Source organism: Lynx rufus, unplaced genomic scaffold (assembly GCF_022079265.1).
Source record: "Lynx rufus isolate CCGP_SWC_20201006 ecotype Redwood Valley unplaced genomic scaffold, mLynRuf1.p SCAF_16, whole genome shotgun sequence".
Classification (NCBI taxonomy): domain Eukaryota; kingdom Metazoa; phylum Chordata; class Mammalia; order Carnivora; family Felidae; genus Lynx; species Lynx rufus.
The window spans coordinates 11,275,209-11,301,394 of record NW_025814830.1 but is presented as its reverse complement, the minus strand read 5'-3'; the positions used below and the strand labels follow the sequence as shown (position 1 = coordinate 11,301,394).

General features: G+C 59.2%; 1 protein-coding gene and 1 long non-coding RNA gene across 2 annotated transcripts in view; one reads left to right on the top strand and one right to left on the bottom strand.

Annotated features, from left to right (window-relative positions):
* ACTN4 (actinin alpha 4) overlaps positions 1-25,857 on the top strand; it is a 71,071-nt gene extending 45,214 nt beyond the window's left edge. Inside the window, exons 4-21 of the mRNA XM_047078108.1 lie at positions 2,538-2,624; positions 3,660-3,747; positions 4,365-4,443; positions 5,635-5,716; positions 6,490-6,575; positions 10,893-10,985; positions 12,619-12,849; positions 13,445-13,592; positions 16,872-17,022; positions 19,544-19,652; positions 19,841-19,981; positions 20,056-20,238; positions 20,342-20,476; positions 21,223-21,402; positions 22,112-22,258; positions 23,098-23,178; positions 24,134-24,292; positions 24,430-25,857. Coding sequence (XP_046934064.1) covers positions 2,538-2,624; positions 3,660-3,747; positions 4,365-4,443; positions 5,635-5,716; positions 6,490-6,575; positions 10,893-10,985; positions 12,619-12,849; positions 13,445-13,592; positions 16,872-17,022; positions 19,544-19,652; positions 19,841-19,981; positions 20,056-20,238; positions 20,342-20,476; positions 21,223-21,402; positions 22,112-22,258; positions 23,098-23,178; positions 24,134-24,292; positions 24,430-24,588 — 2,339 coding nt within the window. The 3' untranslated portion in view covers positions 24,589-25,857. The remainder of the gene's footprint in view (positions 1-2,537; positions 2,625-3,659; positions 3,748-4,364; positions 4,444-5,634; positions 5,717-6,489; positions 6,576-10,892; positions 10,986-12,618; positions 12,850-13,444; positions 13,593-16,871; positions 17,023-19,543; positions 19,653-19,840; positions 19,982-20,055; positions 20,239-20,341; positions 20,477-21,222; positions 21,403-22,111; positions 22,259-23,097; positions 23,179-24,133; positions 24,293-24,429) is intronic.
* On the bottom strand, positions 22,161-23,508 carry LOC124511159 (uncharacterized). Its single transcript, XR_006961830.1, has 2 exons — positions 23,356-23,508; positions 22,161-22,392 (listed from the first exon to the last, which is right to left on the bottom strand). It is a non-coding gene; the product is annotated as an uncharacterized LOC124511159 (long non-coding RNA).
* Positions 25,858-26,186: the final 329 nt, after the last annotated feature.

Genomic DNA, 26,186 nt, shown 5'->3' with positions numbered 1-26,186 from the left:
AGACAAGGCGAGGCCTGATGGAGCCCAGAAGCTCCCTGTCAGCTTGCACTCACAGTTCAGCTCATTAGAGCAGGATTTCCTACACCCTGACATCCATGTTGTCCCAGCTTCTAGAAAAACAAAGAAAACTAATTGCTGTTAATGACAGGGCTCTGAGAGGTTGGCCAAGACTTGAGGCCAGAGTGTGCGTACTGAGTTCCAGGGCTCTGCCCCGGCTGGGACCTCTCGGGGAGGGGTGCCAAGCGTCACATGCCACAGTTGAGGTGGTTGGTGTTTGTTTAAAAAAAAGCAAAACCCCCAAAATCAGTCGGCCTTCAGATTTTCTGTCCTTGCATGGATCTTTCCTCCTGGCTCCACTCCAGCCTTCTGCTTCTCACAGCTGCACTTATTTTGCTCAAATGCTAGCTTGTAAATACAGAAGGGGTTAGAGGAGAGACCCGGTGGCATGCATCAGTTTTCATTTGGAGAAAAACTCCGTCTAAAAATGTTCTGCGTTCATGCCCAGATTGGTTCACTCCCAGTCCCTGTGACCGCTGGGCCCCGGGAGAAAGCTGGAAAGCAGCTACTAGAGGTGCCCCGAGGGCTTCAGAATACCTGAGAGCCCCAGCCCCTGCCCTGCCTCCCATTGCCCTACCCTCCACATGGTCTGGGCCGTAGCCAAAACATGACTGTCTTGTAGGGGCACAGCTATAGGTCTGGGAAGCATCTGGTGCATGTGTCATGAGAGAATCCGTCTTCCTCCTCATGGGAGCTCTCTGAGCCCTCCATGATCAGCTTCCTTGTGCAGCCGGCTGGGTGTGGGAGCTCCAGCCGCCTGTCCAGACTGCGTGCATTCCCCTGCTGTGGAGTGCCTGGCGCTTAGGAGGAACGCAGCATAGGTTTCCTGACTGGATATCTGCCCTTGCCCCAGGCTGGAGAGACTCTGCCTGGTTTCCCTGTATGGGGTTCTTAGCCCTGGGAAAGGGCCCGGCAGACATTGTGTCCTTCCGTCCTTCCCCTGCCTCTGGGCAGTGGACTGTGCTTATTTTCTTATCCTGACACTCTCAAGATGAAAACCACCCTCTGCCATCAACCTGTGGCTTCTAGGGGGCGGAGGGAGGTTCTCCTCCATTGTGGCTGATGGGCCCCACCCTTTCCACTCGAGTGTGTCCTTGGGGAAGGCCTGGCCCTGTCCCCTGGGTGATCACTCTACCTCCTTTCCAAATCAAGCCCACCCTGGAGTTTTCTGTTCTCGAGGGTCTGTGAGCAAGGTCTCTCTTCCTGCACCTGCCGTGCTGAGACGTTGGGGGGCGGAAGGCATTTAGAGGGCTGCAGAGGCACATCTGGCTGGCAGACTCAGGGATGAGGCCACTTGCACTTCTCTTACCCAGCAGTAGACACATGGCGCCCTGAGTGTCACCAAGATGATTTTTCTGTAAGCTACTGAAGCTGAAGACCATGTGGTACAGACCTTTGAGGCAACTCCCAGAAGTTTGAGAGTAGTTGTTTGGTTAGTGAAGAAAGCATGTACCTTCCCGGCCGGGCCTGGGGGCCACTCTCCCTGTCCTGCAGCATCCTGTCTTTCACAAGGGCCGAGGCCAGGTACTGAGGGGCGATCTCAAAGGCAGGCAGTGAACAAGTAAACCAGCACATACGTGGTTACAAATGATGGTTAGCATGTGAGGGGCGGAGCAGGGTGCCGGCGAGAGAGGGACACTGGGCGGGCACCTTCAGATTGGTGGTTGGTGGGGGTTATTTCGGAGAGGTGACAGCAGAGGCTTAGGGGATGGGAAGGACAGCCACCCGAGGAAAGGGTCAAGGGGTGCACTTCGTGGGTGGACAAAAGGCGTGAGGTCCTTCTAGCAAGAAAGCCTGGCTTGCCGAAAGGACACGGCCGGGGTGTGCCGGGCATCAAGGGGCAGGGTCACCCAGGGCAGGATTTGTAAGTGGGATTTGAGAACATGGGCTTCATTTTAGATGTAGTCGGGCTTCGGACAGGTGAGTGGCACAAATCTGATGCACCTTTTAAAGTGGGCACCCTGGCTGTTGTGTGGAGGTGGACTGCACGGGGCACGGAGGGGGAGGTGGTGTGTCGAGCTCTCGGGGGGAGACCACAGTGGCCTGGACAACGGTGGCAGCAGTGAGGTTGGAAGGAAGTGGGCAGATTCTCAACAGTAGTGTGGCACGCACCCGCCATGGGGAGACGCACCCTTGACGGCACGAGGGAGGTGCACACAGAGGGCTGGGAGTGTGGGCCCAGCGCCAGGGACACGTGTCAGGGAGGAGCGCTCTTTTGAGCTGGGTGAGACGACGGGCTGGCCGGGTGAGAACAGGCCTGCGTGGCGGACAGCATGTGCACGGGGGCCCGCAGGTGCTGAGCAGCAGAAGGCTTGGGGGACGGTGCTTCCCAGTGTCCGTGTAGCGTCTCCCAGGGAGGGTGGCGGACAAGCCTGGACGTCTCCCGTTGGACCATCGGAGCCAATCTCTACATAGAGCCAGAAGGAGTCCCCTCTGGTTTCAGCAACCTTCTCACCCTCTGCCCCCTTCCGTGCATGCAGAGATTGTGGACGGCAACGCAAAGATGACCCTGGGAATGATCTGGACCATCATCCTCAGGTTCGCCATCCAGGACATCTCTGTGGAAGGTGAGAGCCTAAGGCCTGGCAAAGAACAGCCTCTTCTCCCTGTCCTGGTCCTGTCCAGGTTGGGGTGCGTTAGATGGTGATTTGGGGGTTTTGTCTTCATGCTTAAGGCTCTTCCATGTTTCCCGGCATCACTCGCGGGGCCTGGGCCTGTGCAAGAGTGGTTAGTGAGATCTGGCCCGGGCTGCGGGTGAAGGGTCCCCAGCCAGCCGCCCAGCTCTGGCATCCACCCAGAGCCCTCTGGCTCCCATGGTCTCCGTCTCAGCGGACCCTCACACGACCCTTGTCGAGTGGGCATGAATGTCCCCATTTTCCAGTCAAGGAATCTGAGTCGCAGAGCAGACCAGTGGCAGAGTCAGGCCTGGCCTGGTTTTTTCGCGTTAGCGCCTACATGTTTCCATTTGACACCCCCACCCTCAGACCTTTGCCTCCGTAAACCTGGGGCCAGTCCCTCCAAGCACGTGTGTGTGCTATGGTGTGAGCACAGTCATCCCGGCCAGCTTGGGGAGCGGGTTCCCGCAAAGGCCGCAGCGGTGACCCTGCACTCCGCGCTCCCGGAGCCGCCCACGGGGAGCAGACAGATGCCCTGGGCCCCTCCCTCACCACTTCCCTGAAGCCGCCGCCACATCTGGGAGACCCCGGGTGTGCAAGGCCCGGCGCTCAGGCCCCTTGGCTGGTTCTTCACCGTTCAGAAGAGTCCAAGGCCAGCATCAGGGGCTTGTTTGGCAGTGTGTTCTGGAGGGTAAAGGGACAGGCTTTGTGGGCAGAGACGTGGCGCGGTGTCCGGCCCTGGCCTGTCCTGTCACTACCACTTCCTGGGGTGACCCCGGGCAAGTGACTTCTCAGGGCTCGGTGTGCAGGCCAGTGGTTGGGATCAGCAGAGGTCTGCCGGGTGTCTGGAACAGGAGGGCCTCTTCCTGCTGGCCCTGCTGCTCTTCCGTCTGACTCCTGTGCCTGGGCTGAAAGTCTCGTTCGACGGGGCCGGGTTGTGGGGATGGGGTTTTGAACCCGCGCTCACCGTCCTTGTGTGTTCTGCAGAGACCTCCGCCAAGGAAGGGCTGCTTCTCTGGTGCCAGAGGAAGACGGCCCCATACAAGAACGTCAACGTGCAGAACTTCCACATCAGGTGAGTGCCCGGCCAGAGCACTCCAGCCCACCGCCTTCCCTCATCTCGCCCCAGGATGGAGTCCCATCCTCCCATTTGGCCCTCTTTCCCTTTCCCTGGTTCTGTCCCATGGGTTGGGGCGCACGCACTGGTCTCCCACGGTGGGCTGTTGCCCTCCACTGTAGGCCCATCCCATTCGGCGGGGTCTTGCACGTACAGGGCTCAGCAGGTCATGGCCATCCCAGAGGCCAGCACTCACTCATAAAGTACTAGCCACGGGTCAGGCGCCGGGCTAAGCGTTTACGTGTATTCACTCATTCAGTCCTCATAACAACCCAGCGAAGTGTAGCTACTCTTACTACCCCGCCTTACAGACATGGAAACTGAGGGAGTAGGAGATTATGGGACTTGCCCAAGGTCACACTGACGGTAAGTGCCAGAGGTGGGATCTCACCCCAGACCAGCTGGCTCTAGCAGTCATGCTCACGGCCACTCTGCCAGACGGTCTCCTTGCAGTGCCCGGCGCACGCACTACCTCAGTAAATGGGAATTAATTGTTCCTATGGGTGCCCCAGGCTATCAACACTTACGTCATGGGGAGAGGGCCCTCCTTTTAACCTCTGCCTTTCCATCCCCAGCTGGAAGGATGGCCTTGCCTTCAATGCACTGATCCACCGACACAGACCCGAGCTGATCGAGTATGACAAGCTGAGAAAGGTTTGCCTCTTGCACATCCCTCAGTGACCCAGAGATCCACAGAGTCTGACCCTGACTCTGGGTCACCTCTTCCACGCCCGTCTATTGCTGGCATCCGAAGGTGGATTCTGTGCTCACATGGGCAGGCTAGGAGAGCCTTGTGCCAGCTGTCACCAGACCCCAGGCTTGGTGGCTGATTCTTACCTCCCTTGCTGCCCTTGGGGACTATCCCCTTCTCCCCTTATGGGCATTGCGACTGCCCACGGTTATTTTGGGGCCTGGCCGGCCGTGCCTTCTGGGTCCCCTTCCTTAACCTTTTAGACTCTAGAAGCATTTCCTCTCTGCCTAGTGGAGAAAAGGGCTGAAGAATTCCAAGCCATCACTACCAGCAGGTGTTTCCCATGCAGGTTCCCATTCTCATTTGCCTTTATAAAGCTTGTGAGCCTGTAAGACCAAGGTCCTGCCCTCCAGGAGCTCCCAGCCAGTGGAGAAGGTGGGATAGTGTGTCCAGAGCAAACCAGCCCCATGAGGCCATGCACATGTGCTCAGGCTGAATGAGGGTGGGAAGTGGGTAGGGCCAGAGAGGTACTGCAGAGGAAGGAGGCCATGGTGAGCTGGCATGGTCCAGGAAGGGCCTCTGGAGGAGGAGGCAGCCTAGAGCCAAGGGGAGGGCATTCCCAGTGGGGGAAGCAGAGCCTGCACTTGACCTGTTCAAGCCCCTCTGAGGAATCGAATTGGGCTCTAGCTGAACATCAACTAAGGCACATGAGCGAGGGTCTTTAATCCTAGGAACAGTGGGGAGACCGTGTGAAGGCTGGACCATGGGAGCTCTCGGCTTACCCCTGACCTGTCGCCCCCCCAGTGTTCTCTCAGGTCTGGACCACACTTTCTGGGTTTCAGGACAAAGGTCTCAATCTGGGGGCCGGAGGGCTGGAAGTTGTGAGAAAAGAGCACACCTGCATTTTCTCTGGGGGAAATGTCCACGCTTTTTCCCACAAAGATTCCCAGATGCATTCCTTTGAGGATTGACTGTATGTGGGTGCTCTCCTCCCCAATCCCCATAGCAGCACAGGGGGCCGAGAAGTGCCTAAAGAAGCCTTTCTAGTCCTGCCCCTTTCCAGGATGCCTCCCTTCCAGGCCTGCCTCGTTCTGTGCTTCTGCACCCTGCCCCTGACAAAGTCCTTCCTCCCTCCTTCACCTCCCTCCTCCCAGGATGACCCTGTCACCAACCTGAACAATGCCTTTGAAGTGGCCGAGAAATATCTAGACATCCCCAAGATGTTGGATGCAGAGGGTAAGTACATCCCTTTTGTTCAGTCCCCACCCTGCTCTGCGGGCATGTGTTGCGGTAACTTCAAGGAGCTGGCGGTGCCAGTGAGAAGGGCTGGATGAATCTGGGTGAACCGGGGACAGCGGTGCTGCCTGGGAGCCAGAGAGGGAGCAGTCTGAGCAGACCAGTCAGGCTCAGGGATGGGGAAGCAGGGGAAGGAGCAGCCGAAGATGACTGGTTGTGGGGGCCACGTCTCAGAACAGGACCCGCGTGTCCTGCTGGAGCCCTGTCGGAGTCCTGCCCCTCTCGTGGGATGGGCAAGCCAGGTGGCCAGGGAGGGGCTGGCTCCTGCAGACATCCAAGGCCACTGTCTTCCCTGCTTGCCCCCGGCGTGGAGTCTGGAGTCCATCAAAGCGGAGTGTTTGTTTTTCCTTTCCGGCTTTGCTCCGTTTCCCAGCCGTGCACCACCCCCAGCCAGGACCCATGTCTCTGGCCTCTGGTGGCCCCGGGGGTTGACTGTCCAGCAGCCCCTTGAGGCCATTCTCAAAGAGAGGAAGTGGCCTCATTTTAATCCAGTTCCCACAGCCTTGGCCTTTCTAGAGACCACAGGGAATGGAAGGGCTGAGGGTATGGACAAGTCTCCTGGAGTCACTGGGGGTCACTGAATCCATTCTGAGGGTCCTTCTCCTGGGATGCCTGTGGCCTTAGGAGACTTTGGATCCCAGTGAGTGACCACCTCTCCCCCGCCCCCCGCCCGCCCCTACTTGGGCAGTTTAACCCTTGTCGTTCACTTACAGACATCGTGAACACGGCCCGGCCCGACGAGAAGGCCATAATGACCTATGTGTCCAGCTTCTACCATGCCTTTTCGGGAGCGCAGAAGGTACCGGGCAGGGCCAGGCAGGCCCACCTCGCCGCCACTGCCCAATGCCGCCGCTGCCTCTCGCCTCCCACGCTCACCTCATTTCTCTTGCAGACGGCAGTGGCCTCTCTCCGACTGGAAGCCATCCCCCCCGACTCCAGGCGTCACTGCCCGTTTAGTCTTTGCTCACAGTATCTATTGAGTGCCTGACCTGCGCCAGGCTATTCCAGGCACTGAGGATACAGTAGTGACTGAGGCAGGATCCCTGCTCTCATGGAGCTTACATTCCAGTGGGCATGACCGACAACAGACATGTCCACAGATAAAAAGCCATTTCACATGGTGATAAGCACAGTAGAGCACGTAGGGCGGGATGGTGGGATAGAGATGTCTGTGGGGCTGCTTCATCTGGGGGCCCTGACAGGAGGCTTCTACTGGGTGACGTGGGCAGCCACTTGGAGTGATGAGCAGGTGCTGCTGGATGAAGATTAGCAGGAAAAGCATTCCAAGCAGAGGGTAGAGCAAGTGCAAAGGCCCTGAGGCAGAAATGAGCTTGGCTTATTCAGGGAAGAGTGGAGAGGGGAAAAAATGAGGTTGGAGATAATAACAGTGCCATGGTGTGTAGAATCACCATAGTCTGAGATCCGGAGTTCCATTCTAAGGGCCCTAGGAGACCGTTTGGTGGCCTGTTCTGGGGTAGTAGGTAGTTAATGTAAGACGTGATCTTACTGATGTTTCCAGAAAGATCAGTTAGCTTTTGACCCTTCTAGCCCTAAACCAGTCTTCCTTTTTTTCTTTTTTTTTTTTAAATTCATTTCTTTACTAGAGAGAAAGAGAACAAGCAAATGGGGGAGCGGCAGAGAGGGAGAGGGAGAGTCCCAAGCAGGCTCTGCGCTGTCAGTGTGCAGAGCCCAAGGCGGGGCTCGAACTCACGAACCATAAGATCATGACCTGAGCCGAAATCAAGAGTCGGATGCTTAACCGATTGAGCTACCCAGACGCCCCTTCCTTTGCCAGTAGCTAGTGTCACAAACCCAGGTCTGGTTAGAAAAGGACTCCACCTGTTCAGACTTCCCTCTTTCCCTCTACAAAACCTCAGCGATACGTGTCCACACAGCCGGAGCCGGGGTTTGGCTTCCAGTCCAGAGCAAGCGCTATTCCTCCCGCATGAGCCTAGGGTCCGGCCCCGGCCGCCCTCCCTGCATCTTTCACTCTCTCCTGCCTCTCTCTCTCTCTTTCTCTCTCTCTCTGCGCAGATATTGTAGGCACTCTGAGGCCAGATGAGAAAGCCATCATGACTTACGTGTCCTGCTTCTACCACGCTTTCTCGGGGGCTCAAAAGGTGAGCTGGGGCGGGAGCACCCCTCGCTGCTGTGCCTGCAGACTTGCCCTCACTGTCCCCCGCATGTCCCCACCACCCACTTGTGGTTGGAGCCCCAGCATGGGGACTGATCTGGGTCGGGTTCTCGTGACTGTGGGCCTCTGGTTCCACCATTAAGCCGGCAGTCCAGTGCGGACACGGCACTGATATTCTCTCCGTGAATACGTTCCCCCCCTGCCAGGAGGGTGGTGGCGTCCCAGCGGCTCTGGGCGGTCGAATCCCAGCAGAGCTGCGGTGCGGGCACTCGGTTGCCCTGCCCTCTCCGTGATCCACACCCAGCCGCTTGCCCACCGCACTGGCATCTCACTGGGGCTCCTTCCCTCCCAAATGCCCCAGGAAAGGCTTGGCATGAGCAGGTTAGACTCTCAGCCTGTACCTGCCCACCCAGTTTGCCAGGCCCCTGTCCCTGGCGGCCCCGCTGACAGGAGCGGAGCATCAGAAGTGTCTGTTCCCAGCAGTGGCTGTCCGCTTCCATGGGAGAGAGGCCTGCTTGGAGGCCTGTGCACCTGTGTGCCCTCCCCTTGCCTCCTAGTCTCTGGTCTTGGGCAGTAGTATCCTCCCAGTGACTTGATTTTGTGTCACCGATTAGAAGTGGGCAGGGAAGAGGAGAAATTAGCTCTTGTTTCTTGAACACTTACTACGTGCTGGCAGTCCTCCAAGGACTCTGCACCTACAGGTTCTGGGACGGTCCTGCACACACCCCCGGGGCGTGGGTGCCAGTATCTTCACTTAAAAGGGGAGGAGACTGAAGTTCAGAGAGGTCACAGGGCAGGGGCTGCACCTGCTATTGCCTGTGGACCCTGCTCTGCCACCTCTTGGCAGTGTGACCTTGGATGGGTCGCTTCCTCAGTTTCCCCATCTGTAGGAGGGTGAAACGAGTGCATGTAGGCACGGGGTGAGTTAAAACAGCGCTGAGCCCCGTAAGTGCTCAGTAAATCATCGGGTGGCTGGAACAGCCTTGCAGGGCCGCCCGTGCCCACCGTGGTCCTTCCAGCCCCGTGGCCAGAAACAGCTTCTCATAGCCTCTCACCACCTACCCACCGTGTGACTGCAGCTCCTGTTTGGCGTGTTCTGCTGGAGGACAGAGGAGGGGGGTGGGGGCGAGCAGCCACGGAAGATTCCAGGACTCAGACCCTGACTGACAGCACGTTTGCCACTGGACTCGCCGCTCTGCAGGCCCAAGCCAGCCTCGGCCCACCACATCCCCCCCTTCTGCCCGGACCGCCCTCCTGTGCTCAGAGCCGAGCTCCGCTGTGGTTGGGGCTGGGCAGCCTTGAGGGATTTTTGGGAGTGGACACTGGCAGGAAAGCTCAGGCCAGAGCATTGGGCGTTTTTGAGGCAGCTGGGCCCCTCTTACGCGAGAAGCTGTTGGGAGCTGCCCATTCACCAAGGGACGTGCCGCCTCCAGGCTTCTCCAGCGCCGAGTCTGGCTTCCTCCGGCCTGTGTTTACGTCTCAAGACAGCCTTGTGATGCTTTTATTATTGCTTCTTGTCCTCGGGGACTCCATCCTGTCTCTTAAAAGAGTGCTCTCTGGCATTTGTTTTGTTTTATAAATACAAGGTGAACCCCAGGCCTGGCACCAAGCATGACTGTTCCCTCCTGATAGTTTATTTCTAGTCACTAAGCATTTACTCCTTATTCCTTTGTTCACTCACTCATTCATCAACTCTGAGTACCTAAAACATACCAAGCCCTGAGCTGGGTGCCGGGAATTCATCTGTGACGCAGAGCACCGCTGACTAGCAGCTCCTGCCTTCGTGGGTCTGCCCGGCACGGTGGGTCTGAACACGGGGTGCCCGTTGTGTCTCCGAGCCAGCGGTCAGGGACTGACCTCTGGGACTCCCCCCACAAGCTGTGACCTTAGCTCTGCTTCCTGCACTCACCGGGGCTGGATGTTCATCGGCCGAGGCCCCTGTGCACCTCATCTCTGAGGAGCACTGCCTGGGGCTGCTGCTGTGTGTCCTGCGGCGTGACTCACGGTGTGTGCCCGTGTGCGCACACACCAATCTCCGCTGGCCCCCACTCACCTCCCCGCCGGTCCCAGAAGCAGTGTGTGGATGGGAGAGGCTGGGCGTCGGTGCCTGCCGCTCGCGGGTCTGGAGCCATCCCCAAGCCTCTCTGTTTTCCTTCCCCGCCACTCTGTAGACCCTCCTCACTATTTCTGTTCCTGTTCTGTTGCCGTTTCAACTTCTCCTCTTGGACCCTTTCTGTGCTTCTTGAAAGGTACCTGGTCTCTCCTCTCCCCGTGTGGCTCCCCCCTTGCTCTCCTTCTTCTCCACTCCTTGCATTCCCTCCCCCTCCCCCCCCCCCAAAAAAAGCAGGACGAGGGAGGACGTTGTCCTGTAGTTCTGAGCAGAGACTGGTCAGTCTCCACCACTCCCTGCCCTCTGGAGCGTGGCTCCCTTCTGCCCCCAGGATTGTGACTTCTGCCCAATGAGCCATCAACACCCACCTCCGAGGGGGGAATTAGGAAAGGGACACGTGTGCTTTGCCTGTGCACTGACCACGGACTTCTCTGGAGGGCACCATGCAGCTATCCAGTGCTTGGCCTTTCTGCCATGGACCTTCCCACCCAGGGCGAGACTCCAGGGCCAGGCCTAGCTAAGGTCCCCTCCGACACACAAGCCTTACCCAGCCTTCCTCCCTGAGGACCTGTTTATCCACTTCCCCGTAGTGGGAGGGCTTTCCGGCCCTCAGCACCTCCGGGGTCCAGGCTGAGGGGCCCAGCTATCCGGGGAGGGGGTGGTGCCTTAGCAGTAGGGTATGGGGACTCCGGCGGAGCCCTTCAGGACATGGCTGCTCAGGGTGCTGTCTTGCTGGAGCTGTGCTTCTCTCGTTCCTTCCTTGGGGAGTGCTGTGTGGGCTGTGGATGAGCCAGCTTCCAGGGGATGAGCCCATCAGGAGGGAGGGTCACCAGCCCTCAGGCGGCCCTGACTGTGGTCTTCCTCTGCCCCAGGCGGAGACTGCTGCCAACCGGATCTGCAAGGTGCTGGCCGTGAACCAGGAGAATGAGCACCTCATGGAAGATTATGAGAGGCTGGCCAGCGACGTAAGTGCCACTCATCCCGCCCCTGGTGGCCCCACTAGAGCAGGAGGATTGGGTCGCCTCTCGTTACCCTTGGCCGCAGGTCATGTGAAGCTTGCAGAGGGGCGAGCAGGTATGGCAGTGACACTTTCTAGATGAAGCCGGTATGTGACCTTCCAGGCTAGTTTCACAAGGCCTTAAGGATCAGGCTGGCGTGTCACCTTGCTCCCTGGCTCCCTCCGTCTTGAGCTTGGGTTCTTACAGAGGTACTCAAGGAGAGTTCTTGAACACCCCACCAGACACGGTGACAGGACTGGGGCTTGTCGTGGCGGGCCCTGTGCTCTCCACAACCGCCCTGGGAGGAGGGAACTCCTGTTACCCCCTTCTCCAAGCGGAGAAACAGACCCAGAGAGGCTCAGGCACCAGGCATGCGGCTGGTGCAGTAGAGAGCCGGGGTTTGAACCCAGGCAGTCCCACTCCAGAGCCTGAACCCAGAAAGTCAGCTGGGACTGTGGGTGTTTAGTAATTGTCTTCTGGATTCCCTCCTGTGTGTTGAAAATTTCCATATTAAAAAAACAAAAACACTGAAGCTCCCCGAGAGCCATGGTTTGACTGCTCTTCCAGACTAGTGGTTCCCAGACTTTGAAGTTTCATGGATCAGGAATATTTGGAAAAGTATTTGACAGCCAAACTATAGCGACCTGCTTTTTGTTTTGCCAAGTTAAGGATATTTTTAAAAGAAAAAGCTAACCAAGGTGCCTGATTGGCTCACTTGGTGGAGTGTGCAACTCTTGATCTTGGGGTTGTGATTCGAGCTCCACGTTGGGTATGCAGATTACTTAAAAAAAAAAACTAAAAAGAAAAAGCTACCATTTGTTACCACCATCCTTTCTATCACCAAGAAAAAGTTAAAAGGTTATATCTTGGGATCCCATCCCTTCCTAAGAAAGGGCATTTGGCTCCTTGCATCAAGATATAAAGACACATAGATAGCTTTTTCCTTGCTTTTTTCTTTTTGCCAGAACTTGGCATTTGGGAACCACTTCTTTTAAGTGTATCTACGGTAGACAATAGCTGGTTTTACTCTTCTAGAATGCCTGGTTTGTTTGCTTGTTTATACCCGGACCTCACTCTATATGACAGATACAAGCGGCTCATCAAAACACACGTCACTTTTTTTTTTTTTTTTTTTTCAATTTTGCTTTCAAATTGAAAGGCCGTGCATGGCGCCCTGGCCTCCTTAGAGGAAGCCTGGCATGCGGTGGGCTCTTCCCTTGATGCTATTACGGCCCACGAACGAGGAGGCAGTGAGACGTCTCTCTCAGACGATGCTGAGCTCACTGAAATGGCGCTAGTGAGGTCATGTGGTGGGAGGTGATGGGAGGGATGCTAGAGTTGAGGCCCCCTTAGATCCGAGAAGAAGGAAGACCGGGAACAACGGCATGAACAGGAAGTAAGCAGAGAACAGCACGGTGGCTCACTGGGGGCATGCATCCCCGTACTTCCCGGCCGTAGGATCCCAGTGGGGATCATGGGGAAGCCAGGCTGGGGAGTGGGGATGATCCCCGAGACGGGGCCCCTGAAGACCCATATCCCTTGCACCCGTGCGCGGGGCGAGGCCCTTCCCGGCACCCTGAGGCTTGTCGCGGGCCCACAGCTCCTGGAGTGGATCCGACGTACCATCCCCTGGCTGGAGGACCGCGTGCCGCAGAAGACCATGCAGGAGATGCAGCAGAAGCTGGAGGACTTCCGGGACTACCGGCGCGTCCACAAGCCGCCCAAGGTGCAGGAGAAGTGCCAGCTGGAGATCAACTTCAACACACTGCAGACCAAGCTGCGCCTCAGCAACCGGCCTGCCTTCATGCCCTCTGAGGGCAGGATGGTCTCGGTGAGCGCCCGGGGGGGGGGGGGGGGGGGGGGGCCGGGGCCGGGGCCCGGGAGGCACAGCTCAACTCCCAGGCCAGCCTGTGGCCTGCAGAACTGCAGAGGGGCGGCTCTATACCACCCCAGGCTTATCGCGGGGCCCGCGCTGGCTTTCTTAACTAAGAGGCACAGCCTATGGGGTGCAGGGGTGTGGTAGGGGGCCCGCTTGACCCTTCACCGCGGTCCACCTCCCCCATCACTCCTTAGAATTTTAAACCCACCCCCAAACCCACACCTTATTTTGTGTGGCATTATTTCACTTTGGACCCCCAGTTGGCCCTGATTCCAGACCACCATGTGCTCAAGGCCCCTTTTCAGGAGAGGGATGGTATTCAGCGGACAGTCACCGGGCTCTCGTAGCGCCATCCATGGCATTCATTCATTGTCACTTATTCATTTAATGCAAAAACTGGATCGCACCTGCCGTGTGCCGGGGCCCGTCTAGGCATCTGGATACAGCAAAGCAGGGGATAGAGGTGACCCCAGCCCCTTGCTGCTGCCCGCCTTCACCTCAGCATCCCTGGCCCCTTTGTGAGCCCTGTCCTCTCGTGTCCTCGTAGGATATCAATAATGGCTGGCAGCACCTGGAGCAGGCAGAGAAAGGCTACGAGGAGTGGCTGCTGAATGAGATCCGCAGGCTGGAGCGGCTCGACCACCTGGCAGAGAAGTTCCGGCAGAAGGCCTCCATCCACGAGGCCTGGACCGACGGTACGGTCCCCCAGCTCCCTCAGGCACACGCACGCGTGTGCACCCACAGCGCCTCCTGTGTTGTTGGGTCTGTTTGTCAGACCCCCTTTTCCTGCTGCTTGGGGACGAGCCTGTCAGAAATGCCATTTCTGGGTTCACCCGGCCCCAGGCAGCAAGCGACACTTTGGAGCCAGGTCCTCCTTGCCGCCCACCCTCCTCTGGCCTCAGAGATTACTTCCAGGTGGGCCCCTTCCTGGATGATGGGAGGCTGTCATCTAGGAATGCGGCCGAATTTTATGCGACTCCATCGAGAAGTGACCCTATCCCTGTCCACTCTGCCGTGTCCTCCCCGAGGATGGTGGCCGTGCCGGGGCAAGGGAGTGGGCTCTCCCATCCCTGGAAACCTGTGTTCAGATGTTCCGCCCACCTTCCCTCTCCTACTCCTTTGTGACTGTGGACTTCACACTGAAGAGCCCGTGCTGGTTGGGCCTGTGTGCCTGAGCTTGGTCCTTAAGGGCAAGGCCAGGGAGCCGCCTCTCAGTTCTGTTGCCTGAGCTGCAGATAGAGCTTGCTGACCACCTGCGCCCCCCCTGGGAGCTCCTTCTCCCCCGCAGCCACCTGTTCCCCGGCTCCAGGTGTGGGATCCCGTCGCGTCCCCGGCCCTCGGTCAGGACCCGCACCGTGGTTGAGATCCCGAATCCCGGAGGTCTGAAAGCCTTTGGAAAATGGCCAGTGCCTGGGAAAGCCAAGAGCCGGGACTCATGCCCTCCCACTCTGGCCGCCTCCCTCCCGACTGCGCCCTACCACCACCGCTCTTCCTGGCTGATGTCACACTTCTTGTGTTGCTCAGTGTGATGTTTCATCCTTCCACCCCCACCGTCCCCCACGAGGCCCTCACTGAGCCTCTGGGGGTCCTCCAGCCCCCATCTACCCAGCTGTGGGGCAGGCGGCCCCGGCACTGGCCAGATGCTGAGATCTCGCTAGAAGCACCCATTCGGAGCCCACCCCGCGCCCGCCGGCCTTCGAGCATGCAACTCTGCGGGATCCGTAGACCTGGGCCTACGTCCCCCGTGTCCCTGGCTGCAGTTCAACTAATGCCCTCCTCACACCAGTGCAGGCCTCCGTTTTCCAGCAGCAGCTGCCAGACCAGAGCAATACCCTAATCCAGCCTCTGCTGGGGAAAGAATGCGGAGGAGGCGATGAAGAGCCAGCTCGGGCCAGGGGTGCAGGCGCCTCCTTCTGCCTTGCAGAGGCGGCGTCCACGATGAGGGGGGTGTTGTCATTTGGTTCATCCGCTCATTTGTTCGTTCATTCGCCTCTTCCTTGAGCACAGCAGCTTCCCAGGTGGGCGAGGTCCCTGCCCAGGGAACTGACGAGCCAGCCGACCCTGGCATTTCTTTAGTCAGGGGGCCCTTGGGCACACAAGTGGGTTTTACAGCATCCGTGTTCCCCAGCTGGACTCAGCTCTCTCCTCCTGTCATTATCCGTGTCCTGCATCTCCATTGTCTTCCCACCGGCGCTAGGTGGCTTCCCCGTGGACCTCCCTTGGCCCATGTTATCAGCTCTTCAATCCCTCACCTGGAGCCGCAGGAGGCCCTGGGAAGATGGTTTCCTGAGGCCGAGGGGTGTGGGTGTGATGGCCCGCCAGAGTTCCTTTCCTGGGAACGACTGGGACTGGCCTTCACTCAAAGGAGAAGTTGGCTCAGCCCCTAGCCAGGGCCCAACTGGTTCAGCGGCCTCCACACGCCCCTGTCGCACCCCTGCCTCCCCGCAGGCGCTTTGGCATCTGGCCTTCCGCCTCGCGTCAGCCTGGAGCCCCCAGGCGGGCTTGCCCACTCTCGTTCCCAAGACCTGAAGCTTCTGTCCCCTGAACCACTCGATTGTGCAACACGGGAGGACAGACTGACCTCCTGGCCCCTCTGTACTCCTGGGATCCAGCGGTAGCGGCCTTCTTTCCCCGGAGGGATGGGCCCAGAGAGCGGGTTGAGCCACCATCATTCTGTGCCTCCCTCACCACCCGCCACAGCCTGCCGGTGGATGCTGTGCTGAGGGTTTTGGATTCTCTGGGGGAAAAGATAAAAATGAGCCCCTGGGTCCCTACTGTGGCTTCCCCTTGGCCTGAATCCAAGGCATCCATGGCCCCAGGCCATTCCTCCCGGATCCCCCCCCCCCCCCCGCCAGTGCACCCCTTGCCAGCTCTGTTGCAGAAACTCTGCTGAGGCAGAGAAGCGGTAACCTACTATTTGTGGTTCCCACCCTTGGGAGACAGCAGTTTGGGGAAGGGAATTGCAAGCTTGCCTTTGTGGCTAAGCCTCCTGCCCCAGCGCCAGGCCCTGTCCTCGGGGTAGAGGAGATGCGATGGTGCTGGTTCGGCACCCGCCCTTCCCAAACGTCACCTCACTGAGATTTGAGACTGGACACCGCTGTCGGCCCCATTTTACAGATGAGGGGACAGGTGGGGAAAGGCCACGTGCCGTCCCTCCGCTCTGCGTTGCCGCTCTGGTGCCAAGCTGAGTGAGGAGTGGGGTCTCTGAGCTGCCACTCCAGGGGTACCCCGAGGTGGCTTGCCTGAAGCAGAACACCTTGAGGAGCCGGGGGTCCCAGTCACCTTCCCAGGCTGGCATTCCGCTCCCCCCACGTCTGCGATACCGCACCGCACCGCGCTTGCAGGGCTTGCTTACTTGAGCTTCTGTCCTGGGGTATGTAATTAGCCAGGCTCCAGGACTAATAACAGTGTTCCTCTCTTCCTTCAAAGGGCCTGACAATGGGCCCCACCTCACTGCACACAGAAGGCCCGTGGGATGGCATAGGACCCCACCCCGAGGGAGCCTGGCCTCTAAGTGCCAGGGGGCAGGCACAAGGGGTGGGGCCCCTGGAGAACTCTGACACTCTCACACTTGCCCTTCCCTCGCTCTGCTGAGGCCTGGGCTGCACCCCTGCCGCCTCTCTAGATGTCGGCCCTCCACAGATGGGTCCACCTTGCCAGCCGTGGGAACACTGTCCAGTTCTGGTCCACCAATAAAGGGCCCTAAGTTCGGAGCACGCAGGTTGGATTGGGATATCTGTCTCAGACCCACTGGCCCCACAGTGTCTCCTAGCTCCGTCCAGGATATACTTGGGCTTAGAGATCCCTTGAAAAGGCAAGGAAAAAGGTTCTGGAAGTTTCTAGCCTTCACAGCACCATCCCCAGTGAGGCAGGATGTAAGGTCCGTACCCCGTTTCCTTCCCTGTGGTCAGACGACCCTCTGGACTCCCACTGCCCTGTTGTCCAAACACCTCCTGCTGTCTGCCCCACCCCAGGAAAGGAGGCCATGCTGAAGCATCGGGACTACGAGACGGCCACCCTGTCAGACATCAAAGCCCTCATCCGAAAGCACGAGGCCTTCGAGAGCGACCTGGCCGCACACCAGGACCGCGTGGAGCAGATCGCAGCAATTGCCCAAGAGCTCAAGTATGTGTGGCCCGTCGTGTCCCTGCCCCACTGTGGGGGCAGCGTCCCGAGGTCCAGCCCTCTCCACCCCCACCGTCTCGTTTCAGATGTCAGGGAAGGGCCTTAAGGGATGATGCCCACCTTGTCTTAACCCCAGATGAGGAAAGTGGGACCTGTATTCTCAGGCAGAAGGTCTCTGAGCCCTTTCCTGATTGCTTAGGCTGTAGTAGTCCCTGAGACTCTACCTTTTGCCTGCCACACCAACCAGGACCCCCGCCCCCGCCCCCACCCCCTGATGTGGTGGGCGGCCTAGCCCCCGCTGTTGCCACCCGCTCCTCCCTAAGGGGACTGGTCTGCACAGAGAGCCCATTGTTCTGCCCGGCCCCTTTCCTCTCTCGCTCAGAATACACTTATTGTGCGAGCTTCCAGGCAGCCGGGTTCTTTGCCCTCCGTTCCCCGCCCCAGTCAGATAAACTTGTGCACACAATTAGTACACTGAACCTCCAGAGCCGGTGAATGGAGCCTTATTCCACCAGCACAGCGGCCAACGGCAGGGACGGCCCAGGGAGCGGGAGGCCGAGGCCATTACTTCATGGAAAATCTGCAGGCCCTGGAGGGGCGGCAAGGCTCCCAAAATAGCCATCTGCTCAAAAATAGGATGCTTGGCTGGAGCTGCCCTTTCCGCAGACACCCCCACCCTGCCGGTCATCCCTAAAGTTCTGCTTGCTCCTATGAGGCCAGCAGTGGTGCCTGGTGGAGCCCCTCGCCAGGCAGGGCCTGTTTCCTCCCTGACTCGCGCCCTCAGCACTGCCCAGTTGCTTTGAGGGTTCCCCATTTGCTCACTCGTGAGGCCTTCACCATACTGGGAAGACACAGTCTCTATTGGTCACTATTAGGGGCACCCCTAGGGGTCTTGCAGCCTCTTCTAGGGTTGAGCCTCTGTCCCTGGCACACCCAGGTCGAGGAGAGTGAGGTCACATGCGAGATGCTCATAGGGGTCACAGGAGGTGGGCGTGTTCCACCACTGACAGGCGAGCTCCTAGAAGCTGGTGGGAAACAGTCTTGGAGTAAGTCCGTGGGCACCGAGAACGCTGTGTGGGACCTGTTACCCAGAGCCAGAGCCGGGGAGCAGGTGGTCACTGAGACAGCTTTTCTGGACCGTGGTGGCCCTGGACTGTTTGGGGTGCTGTCTGTTTCCCCCCGAAGATGAGTCAGAGAGCCAAGTGCTGGCCAGGGTGAGCCTGGACAGACAGCCTGGCTGAGCGTTGGTTAATAACAGCAACAAAAACTCAGAGCACTCAGCGCTCTACACGCACCAGCTCGTGTAATCCTTCAGCAGCCCCATGTTATGGAAGGGGAACTGAGGCACAGAGAGGCCGAGAGACTTGCCCAAGGTCACACTGCTGGGGAGTAGTTGAGACAGGACCAGAGCTCAGGCTGCCTACCCCTCTGTGGAGCACAGCCTTGTTGCCCCTCCTAGCCCCTTCTGGCCCCTGTGTCCCATCTGCCTATCAGAGTCACCAGACGGTCCCCAGCCCCATCCCATGTCCTGTTCCTCCCAAAGTCGTTCCCTGCTGCCCACCCCTCATCAAGCCCCCAAGGTTTTGCCTGTACCCCGACTCCCTGGGAAGCTCCCACTAAGAGGATCCGGTTCTGGAGCCCAGAGACTGATGGGAGGGGCAGGAGGCCATGCTGGTGGCTGAGGGGCCAAGGACTATTGTGACAGTCCACGTTTTTCTTAGGTATGTTACTAGTTGCTTAGAATGACATCGCAGGCTCATTATCCATTTTTTCTTAGTGCCCATTAAAATAAAATAAATCCCTTTAGGGGAGCCTGGGTGGTTCAGTTGGTTAAGCATCTGACTCTTGGTTTCAGCTTAGGATTTCAGCAGCACTGACAGTACAGAGCCTGCTTGGGATTTCTCTCTCTCTGTCCCTCCCCAGGTCTTTCTCTCTCTCTCAAAATAAATAACCAAAAAGATTTTTTTAAATGAATAAACCCCTTTAACATCGCTGTTGCTACATTTACCTACTGGGTACCAGGGACTGCTCTCAGCACTTTATGTGCACTAGGTAACTGGATCTCCACGGTATCCCCACGCCTGTTTCACAGATGGGAAAACTGAGGTATCCAGAATAGGGAATTCACGCATCCGCGGTCACACAAGTAGAAAATCAAAGAGCCGGGATTCAAACCGAGGGAATTTGGCACCCATCCTTTAACCAGCGTGCTCTGCTAGACTTTTTTAAGCAAACAAAGCAATTAGATACAAGCTTCGTTGAGGGCCACACTTTGGGGGCCTCTGCATTAGTGTGTAGTGAGCCCTCCACCCCCACCCCTGCTGCCCCTCTGTTACCCCCTCCTACATTCCTCCTACCTGGGGAGGGGCATGGGCTAGCGGGGTCATTGAAGACCGATCACCTTAAATGTTCGTGTCCCCCGGCGCCAGGGGGAGGGCAGGACCCAGCACAGCCTTGACTGCCCCCTGCTGGGTGTCATCGCCCATGCTTTTCCTCCACCCCCCCACCCCCACCCCCGCAGTGAGTTGGACTACTATGACTCCCACAATGTCAACACCCGGTGCCAGAAGATCTGCGACCAGTGGGACGCCCTTGGCTCTCTGACCCACAGCCGCAGGGAAGCCCTGGAGGTGAGGAGGGGCGACGTCCCCCGTGGAGCCCCGTGCCCCGAGACTCTCAGGACTGGGGGAGGCTGTGGGCAATGCCTGGACTCTTGAGCTTCCCCTGATGCTCCCTGAGGGAATATTCTCTGACCCTTTGGGGCCCTCGACCACCATCCACCTGCTCACCTCTGTCCCTTCCCTGCCCCGTATACCAGAAAACAGAGAAGCAGCTGGAGACCATTGACCAGCTGCATCTGGAGTATGCCAAGCGGGCAGCCCCCTTCAACAACTGGATGGAGAGTGCCATGGAGGACCTGCAGGACATGTTCATTGTCCACACCATCGAGGAGATCGAGGTCCGCTCCCACCCGCGCTTCTTGTGGGACTTCCAAGGGCCCGGGCTGCCCCTCACTCCTCCTTCTCCTTCCAGGGCCTGATCTCCGCCCACGACCAGTTCAAGTCGACACTGCCAGATGCCGACAGGGAGCGGGAGGCCATCCTGGCCATCCACAAGGAGGCCCAGAGGATCGCCGAGAGCAACCACATCAAACTGTCGGGCAGTAACCCCTATACCACCGTCACCCCGCAGATCATCAACTCCAAGTGGGAGAAGGTGGGCAGGCTCGCTGGTGGGACCAGGGCAGGGCTGGCCGGGTGAGGGCCCCCCCCCCGCCCCCTGCCGACTGCTGGTGCTCACACCCCCCGCCCTCCCCCAGGTGCAACAGCTGGTGCCCAAGCGGGACCACGCCCTCCTAGAGGAGCAGAGCAAGCAGCAGTCCAACGAGCACCTCCGCCGCCAGTTCGCCAGCCAGGCCAACGTCGTGGGGCCCTGGATCCAGACCAAGATGGAGGTGAGCCGGCGCCCCTCGCAGCAGGTCCCCGGGGCTCCCTGGTGGGTCTGCCGGGGCTCCTGCTCCGGGAGCGACAGCAGCCTCAGGATTGGGAGAGTCAGTGATTTCTTTGCTGGAAGTGGCAGCACCAGCCAGAGGGAATCCTGGTGGAGGAGGCAGGTGGAGGAGGGTTTGAGCCTCAGCCCTGCCCTGCCCGCTGACCAGGAGGTCAGGTACAATGTAACTTTTCCTTGGTGTTCTCATCTCCGAAAGGGGGTGGAAACAGCCCTGGCACTGCCTCAGCAGATGCTTAGGGCGCTGCTCCGTGGTGGCCCCGTTACGAGCACTGGTGTCTCGGGCTGGGCGGTCCGAGCACAGACCTCTATGGCGGGCTCACCAGTGACCCTTGGGTCCCGGCCCAGGGAGCCTGTAATGATGCTGACGGCAGCTCTGGGTGTGCCTGGTGTGCCTTCCGAGTGCTCACCGCACACCAGGCACCATGCTGGGAGGGGGCTGCGTGGCCACCGTGGGAACTCACGCTTCAGGTACTCGTGCTCAGAAGCACAGATTCTGAAGCCGGCCGGGCCCGGGTCCAGATCCTGCCCCTGCCTCTCACTGTGAACAGTTGCCATCTTTGGGCCTCACAGGGAGTCGAGGGAGTGCGGAGGTTGGGCATGGCGAGCCTTGGTCCAGAAACCGCCCCCGGGGCCGGTCGTGGCCGAGCGTCCGGTAGCCTCCCTGACCCAGCAGCACCCCGTCCCATGCAGGAGATCGGGCGCATCTCCATCGAGATGAACGGGACCCTGGAGGACCAGCTGAACCACCTGAAGCGCTACGAGCGCAGCATCGTGGACTACAAGCCGAATCTGGACCTGCTCGAGCAACAGCACCAGCTCATCCAGGAGGCGCTCATCTTCGACAACAAGCACACCAACTACACCATGGAGGTAGGCCCGCCGGCCGCGCGGCCCAGGCCTTTATTCCAGACGGTTTTGCTCAGTAGAAAAGACGTCTGCCACTTTTTCTCTCTCCTTTTTCTCTGACCGAAAACACTAGATCAAGTGTGTACACATTTTTAAAAAATCAGTTTCCCACAATTCTTCCGTCACCATGACAACACGGCCTCAGGACCCCCCCCTGGAAGAGCCGGGAGGGGAGCACCTGCCCCACTGTGAGCTCAGCAGTTTTGTTCTATCCAGTCGGCGCGTGCACCCGCTTGCCGTGCCCGGGTTGAAGCGTCAGCCTCTTGGTAGCCTGAGCTTGTCCACGGTGACACTTTACACCGTGAAAACGCACAGATCAGAGAAACCCGGTGTTTCCCCAGAAAGCTGGTTAAACGCTGCCCACCATACCTCTGCGGCTTCCACGTGGATGCCGCACAGGTACCGGGCCCTGACCCTCACTGCTTCCGTCACAGGAGGACCCCAGCGCTTGGCAGGGGCACGGGGCGGTGCCGGTCCGGTATCCCCATGTGCACACGCGGTGCGCAGGAGAGCCTGGGGCTGGGGGCGTTTGGGAGAGCCAGGGCCAGCCCACCTCCGGGCCGCACGCCCTGTGTGAGGAGGGCCGGGTTCCAAGCCCCTGGCGGCCGCGGCTGCGGTAGACTTGGAGGCCGCCCCGGCCTGAACCGTGGTCATCCCCTCGCCCCACCCCCAGCACATCCGCGTGGGCTGGGAGCAGCTGCTCACCACCATCGCCCGCACCATCAACGAGGTGGAGAACCAGATCCTCACCCGCGATGCCAAGGGCATCAGCCAGGAGCAGATGCAGGAGTTCCGGGCGTCCTTCAACCACTTCGACAAGGTGAGCGGTTTCCTCTGCCCCTGGCGTCTTCCCTCCATGCTGTCGTCGTCCCATCCTGCCCCCACCGTCTCTGCATCTGTCCGTTCACCTCACAGTGCTGAGTACCAGTCACCACTCAGCGGGCTGGCAGGGCCCTGGCCGGCAGAGGGGGTGCAGGGGTGCGTCACCTTGACCCACAGCCTAGGTAGGGTTCCCCAGGATGAGGAAGGGGGGGGGGTCCCAAGTCCTGGCCCCGGGGCCGTGCGTCCTCGCCAACCTGCCGATGAGACCCTGGGATGGACTCGGTCCCGGCACACCCGAGATCTGAGACCTGACCGTGCACCTGGCCCCCGCACACACAGAGCATTCTGAAAATTCAGGTCTGGTCTGGCAGGCCCGCTAGGAAGGCCCTGAGCGCCTGAGTTGGCTGCAGTCCCCACCTGCCCTGCTGGGCCCCGCGCATCACGAGGTGCACGCTCAGCTCTGCACTGTCTGGCGGGGACCTGGTGTCCCAAGCAGGATGGAGTGTAATCTTTTTCTCCCACCCCAAATCCCGGAGGCCAGGAGAGAGCCCTGTTCCCCCGCCAGGAGCCCCAGGACTCAGTGTTCAGTTCTGTACCACTCAGCTCCCACCCCTGCTCTGGCCGAGGCCTTGGGCAGAGGCCTCTGACCGCCCTCCCCCCGCTCCACCGTCCCTGGCCATCACCTTGTCCATGTCACCTCTAACTCTGTGTTTCCCCCCCGATGTGTTCCCCTCCCCCCGCCCTCTGCATGTGACCCTGGCCCCTCTCCCCGCGTCTCCTTGCCGGCCTGGTCTCCACACCGCCCCTCGCACACACCCGCCTTCGGACGCCCGGCAGGACCACGGCGGGGCGCTGGGGCCGGAGGAGTTCAAGGCCTGCCTCATCAGCCTGGGCTACGACGTGGAAAATGACCGGCAGGTACGCGCCCCCCTGGGCCCCAGTGGACTGTGGCATTAACTGCTCTTCTCTCTCTCTCTCCTTCTCTCTGTCTCCCCCCTCCCTCTCGCCACTCCACCCCTTGCCATGTGTGTGCCATTTCACCGGCTCTCTTGCCTCCTCCCTGCCCTGTGTCTCTCTGGACACCTTCCCCCTTACCTGGTCTCTCGGGGCCACCTCTGTCTCCCCGGCTCCCGCCACTGTCCTGTTTCCCTGCTGTGCACATGGGGCGGCCCCTCTTGCCTACTCTGGGCCTGGCCTCCTCTGCTGTCCCTGCGTCCTCGAGCAGAAGCAGACAGGCAGCATGGACTCCGATGACTTCAGGGCTCTGCTTATCTCCACAGGATACAGCCTGGTATGCAGCCTCTGCCTCCCCCTCGCTGCTGTGCCTCTCCTCCCCCACTCCTCTACCCCCTCTTCTCTGCGCAGCCTCCCCCCTCCTCCTCACCGCCTCCAGAGTTTCCGTGTCCTCGGGGACACTCCCCCACCAGAGCAGCGCGGCCTCACCGCCTCCTCCTCTGCTGCCTCTGCTGGGCTGGGGTCTCTCCGATGACTCCCTGAGCTGCCCACCTCCTTTTCTGGAAGTCTCCGGAGAGAGGAGGTCAGGCCTCTGGCTCTCTCCCCTTTTTCTTTCTCTTTCTTTCTTTCTTTCTTCCCTACCCTCCAGAGCTAAGTCGTGAGCCTAGGGCTGAGGAGCAGTAGACTTGTTTGATCCATTCCCCAACTCCCACTTCCCAAAAACGTGGGTGGGGAGGACAGAGGGAGCGTATCCCCAGTCTGGGCGAGTGGGCCCTTGGCCTGGGGAGCCAGAACCCGTGGAGGCGGGCTGATGGCACGGGCTGACGGCAGGTGGCCCTGCTCTCCTGGCTCCGTTCCACCAGGCCGGGCCCTGCCCCGCTCCAATGCAGCCTGTCCCCCACCCCACTCCCCCTTGCAGGGTGACGCTGAGTTCAACCGCATCATGAGTGTGGTTGACCCCAACCACAGCGGCCTCGTGACCTTCCAAGCCTTCATTGACTTCATGTCAAGGGAGACCACCGACACAGACACGGCCGACCAAGTCATTGCCTCCTTCAAGGTCCTGGCAGGGGACAAGGTAAGCAGGAAAGGAAACCCCGGGGGCACCTGGGCTCCCGGCATGGAGGGGCCCTTGCAGCCAGGACTGGCAGAGGGGGGCTGGGCAGAGCCGGCGGGGGTGGGGGGTGGCTCACAGTCCCACCCTCCCACCCCTAGAACTTCATCACGGCCGAGGAGCTGCGGAGAGAACTGCCGCCCGACCAGGCCGAGTACTGCATCGCTCGCATGGCGCCGTACCAGGGCCCTGATGCTGTGCCTGGCGCCCTCGACTATAAGTCCTTCTCCACAGCCCTGTACGGAGAGAGTGACCTGTGAGGCCCCCACTGGAGAAACCCCAACCGAACGCCCCCTCCTCACAGCCTCCAGGAGGGGCTGGGGGAGCCCTCGGCCCTTCTCCCCGCTGTGGGGGCCTCCCAGGTCCTGTTCCTCTGACTCTGTATCTATGCAAAGCACTCTGTCAGTTCTTTCCGGGGGGTGGGGGTGGGGGTGGGGGGTGGGGTGGGCAGGGAGGGGCTGGGGCAGGCTCTCTCCTCTCTCTTTGTCTGTTGGCCCCCTCCCCCTGCATAGAGGTGAGGGAGACTTTCGGGGTCAGCGCTTCTGGTCTGGTAAATATATATGATGTGTTGTTTTGTTTTTTAACTATGTGGAGGGGACCGTGGATTCCCACAGCAAAACAGGTCCCCTCCAGGCCCTAGGAATGCCCCCCACACTTTGTCCCTTCCCCTTGCCTACCCCCACCCACCACCACCACCACCACCACTACCACCACGAGGTCCCTTCAAGGCCTCCCACATCCAGGCCAAAGCCCTACGTGCCTTGTCCAGGAACCGCCCTGGCCTGCCGTGGGCCCTGCAGTGGGCCCAGCAGAGGGCGACACAGCTGCCCTACAGGAAAGAGGACCCCGCCTTGCTCCCTTCTTCCCTCTCCCCTCACCTGCGATTGCCAGGAGATGGGGTGCAACTCAGCACCCTCCTTTTCTGCAATGGAGGAGTAGGGTTGGGCAGACCAGCCTCTCACCCCCACCCCCAGCCAGCCCCCGCCTTGCTTTGTCCAGACATGTATATCTCTCAGATTTTTCTAAGGACCAAAAAGCAAAAACAAAAAAACAAAAAAAACAAAAAAAAAAAACAAAAAAAAGAAAAAACACAAAACAACAAAAACAAAAAATGCACACACAAGAAAAACCTATAAAAAAGGAATTAAAAACTTTCAGAGAATTACTATTTACTTTATTAACTTACGGATTTATTATATAAATATATATTCACCTAGCAACACATCCTTGCCGCCTTCTGCTCTCATGATGAAGACATAGCTGATCTGCCGCCCTCCCCCAGCCCCTTCCCGCTTTTCCTCTCTGCCGTCTGTCATTGGGCATGGGTCTCTGGGGACCCTCCCGAGGTGGAGGGTGGGCTGCTGGCCTGGCCGCCTGTTAGTTGATGGGTTTTGCTCCCTCCCCCTCCTCCCCCCTCCCCATTTTTGAGTTTATTCTGATTGATTTGATTTTTTTTTTTTTCTCGGTTTCTGGATAAACCACCCTTCTTGGGGACAGGATAATAAAACATGTAATATTTTTCAGAAGGATTCCTACGGTGTTCTCTCTTTTTCTGTCTCCCGTCTCCATTGTCTGCTTAGCAGAGCCACGGGAGAACCTCTTCCCAGAGCAAGGCTGGGCCTGGGAGATCCCCGTCCCCGTGACTGTAAAAATGGGTGCTACCGGGGACCCGCTCTTGCCAGGCTCCGAGCGCTAAGTCGTGTAGCCTGCGCGAGAAGAGTGCCGTCGCCATCCCCGCGTCCGGATGGGGAGAGCGAAGTGCAGGGAGCCGCGTGGCCAGCATCGCCCGGCTGGTGGGCACTGGAGCCAGAAGCTGCTCCAGGCAGGCTGGCTCCCGCGGCGACGCTCCGAACCGCCG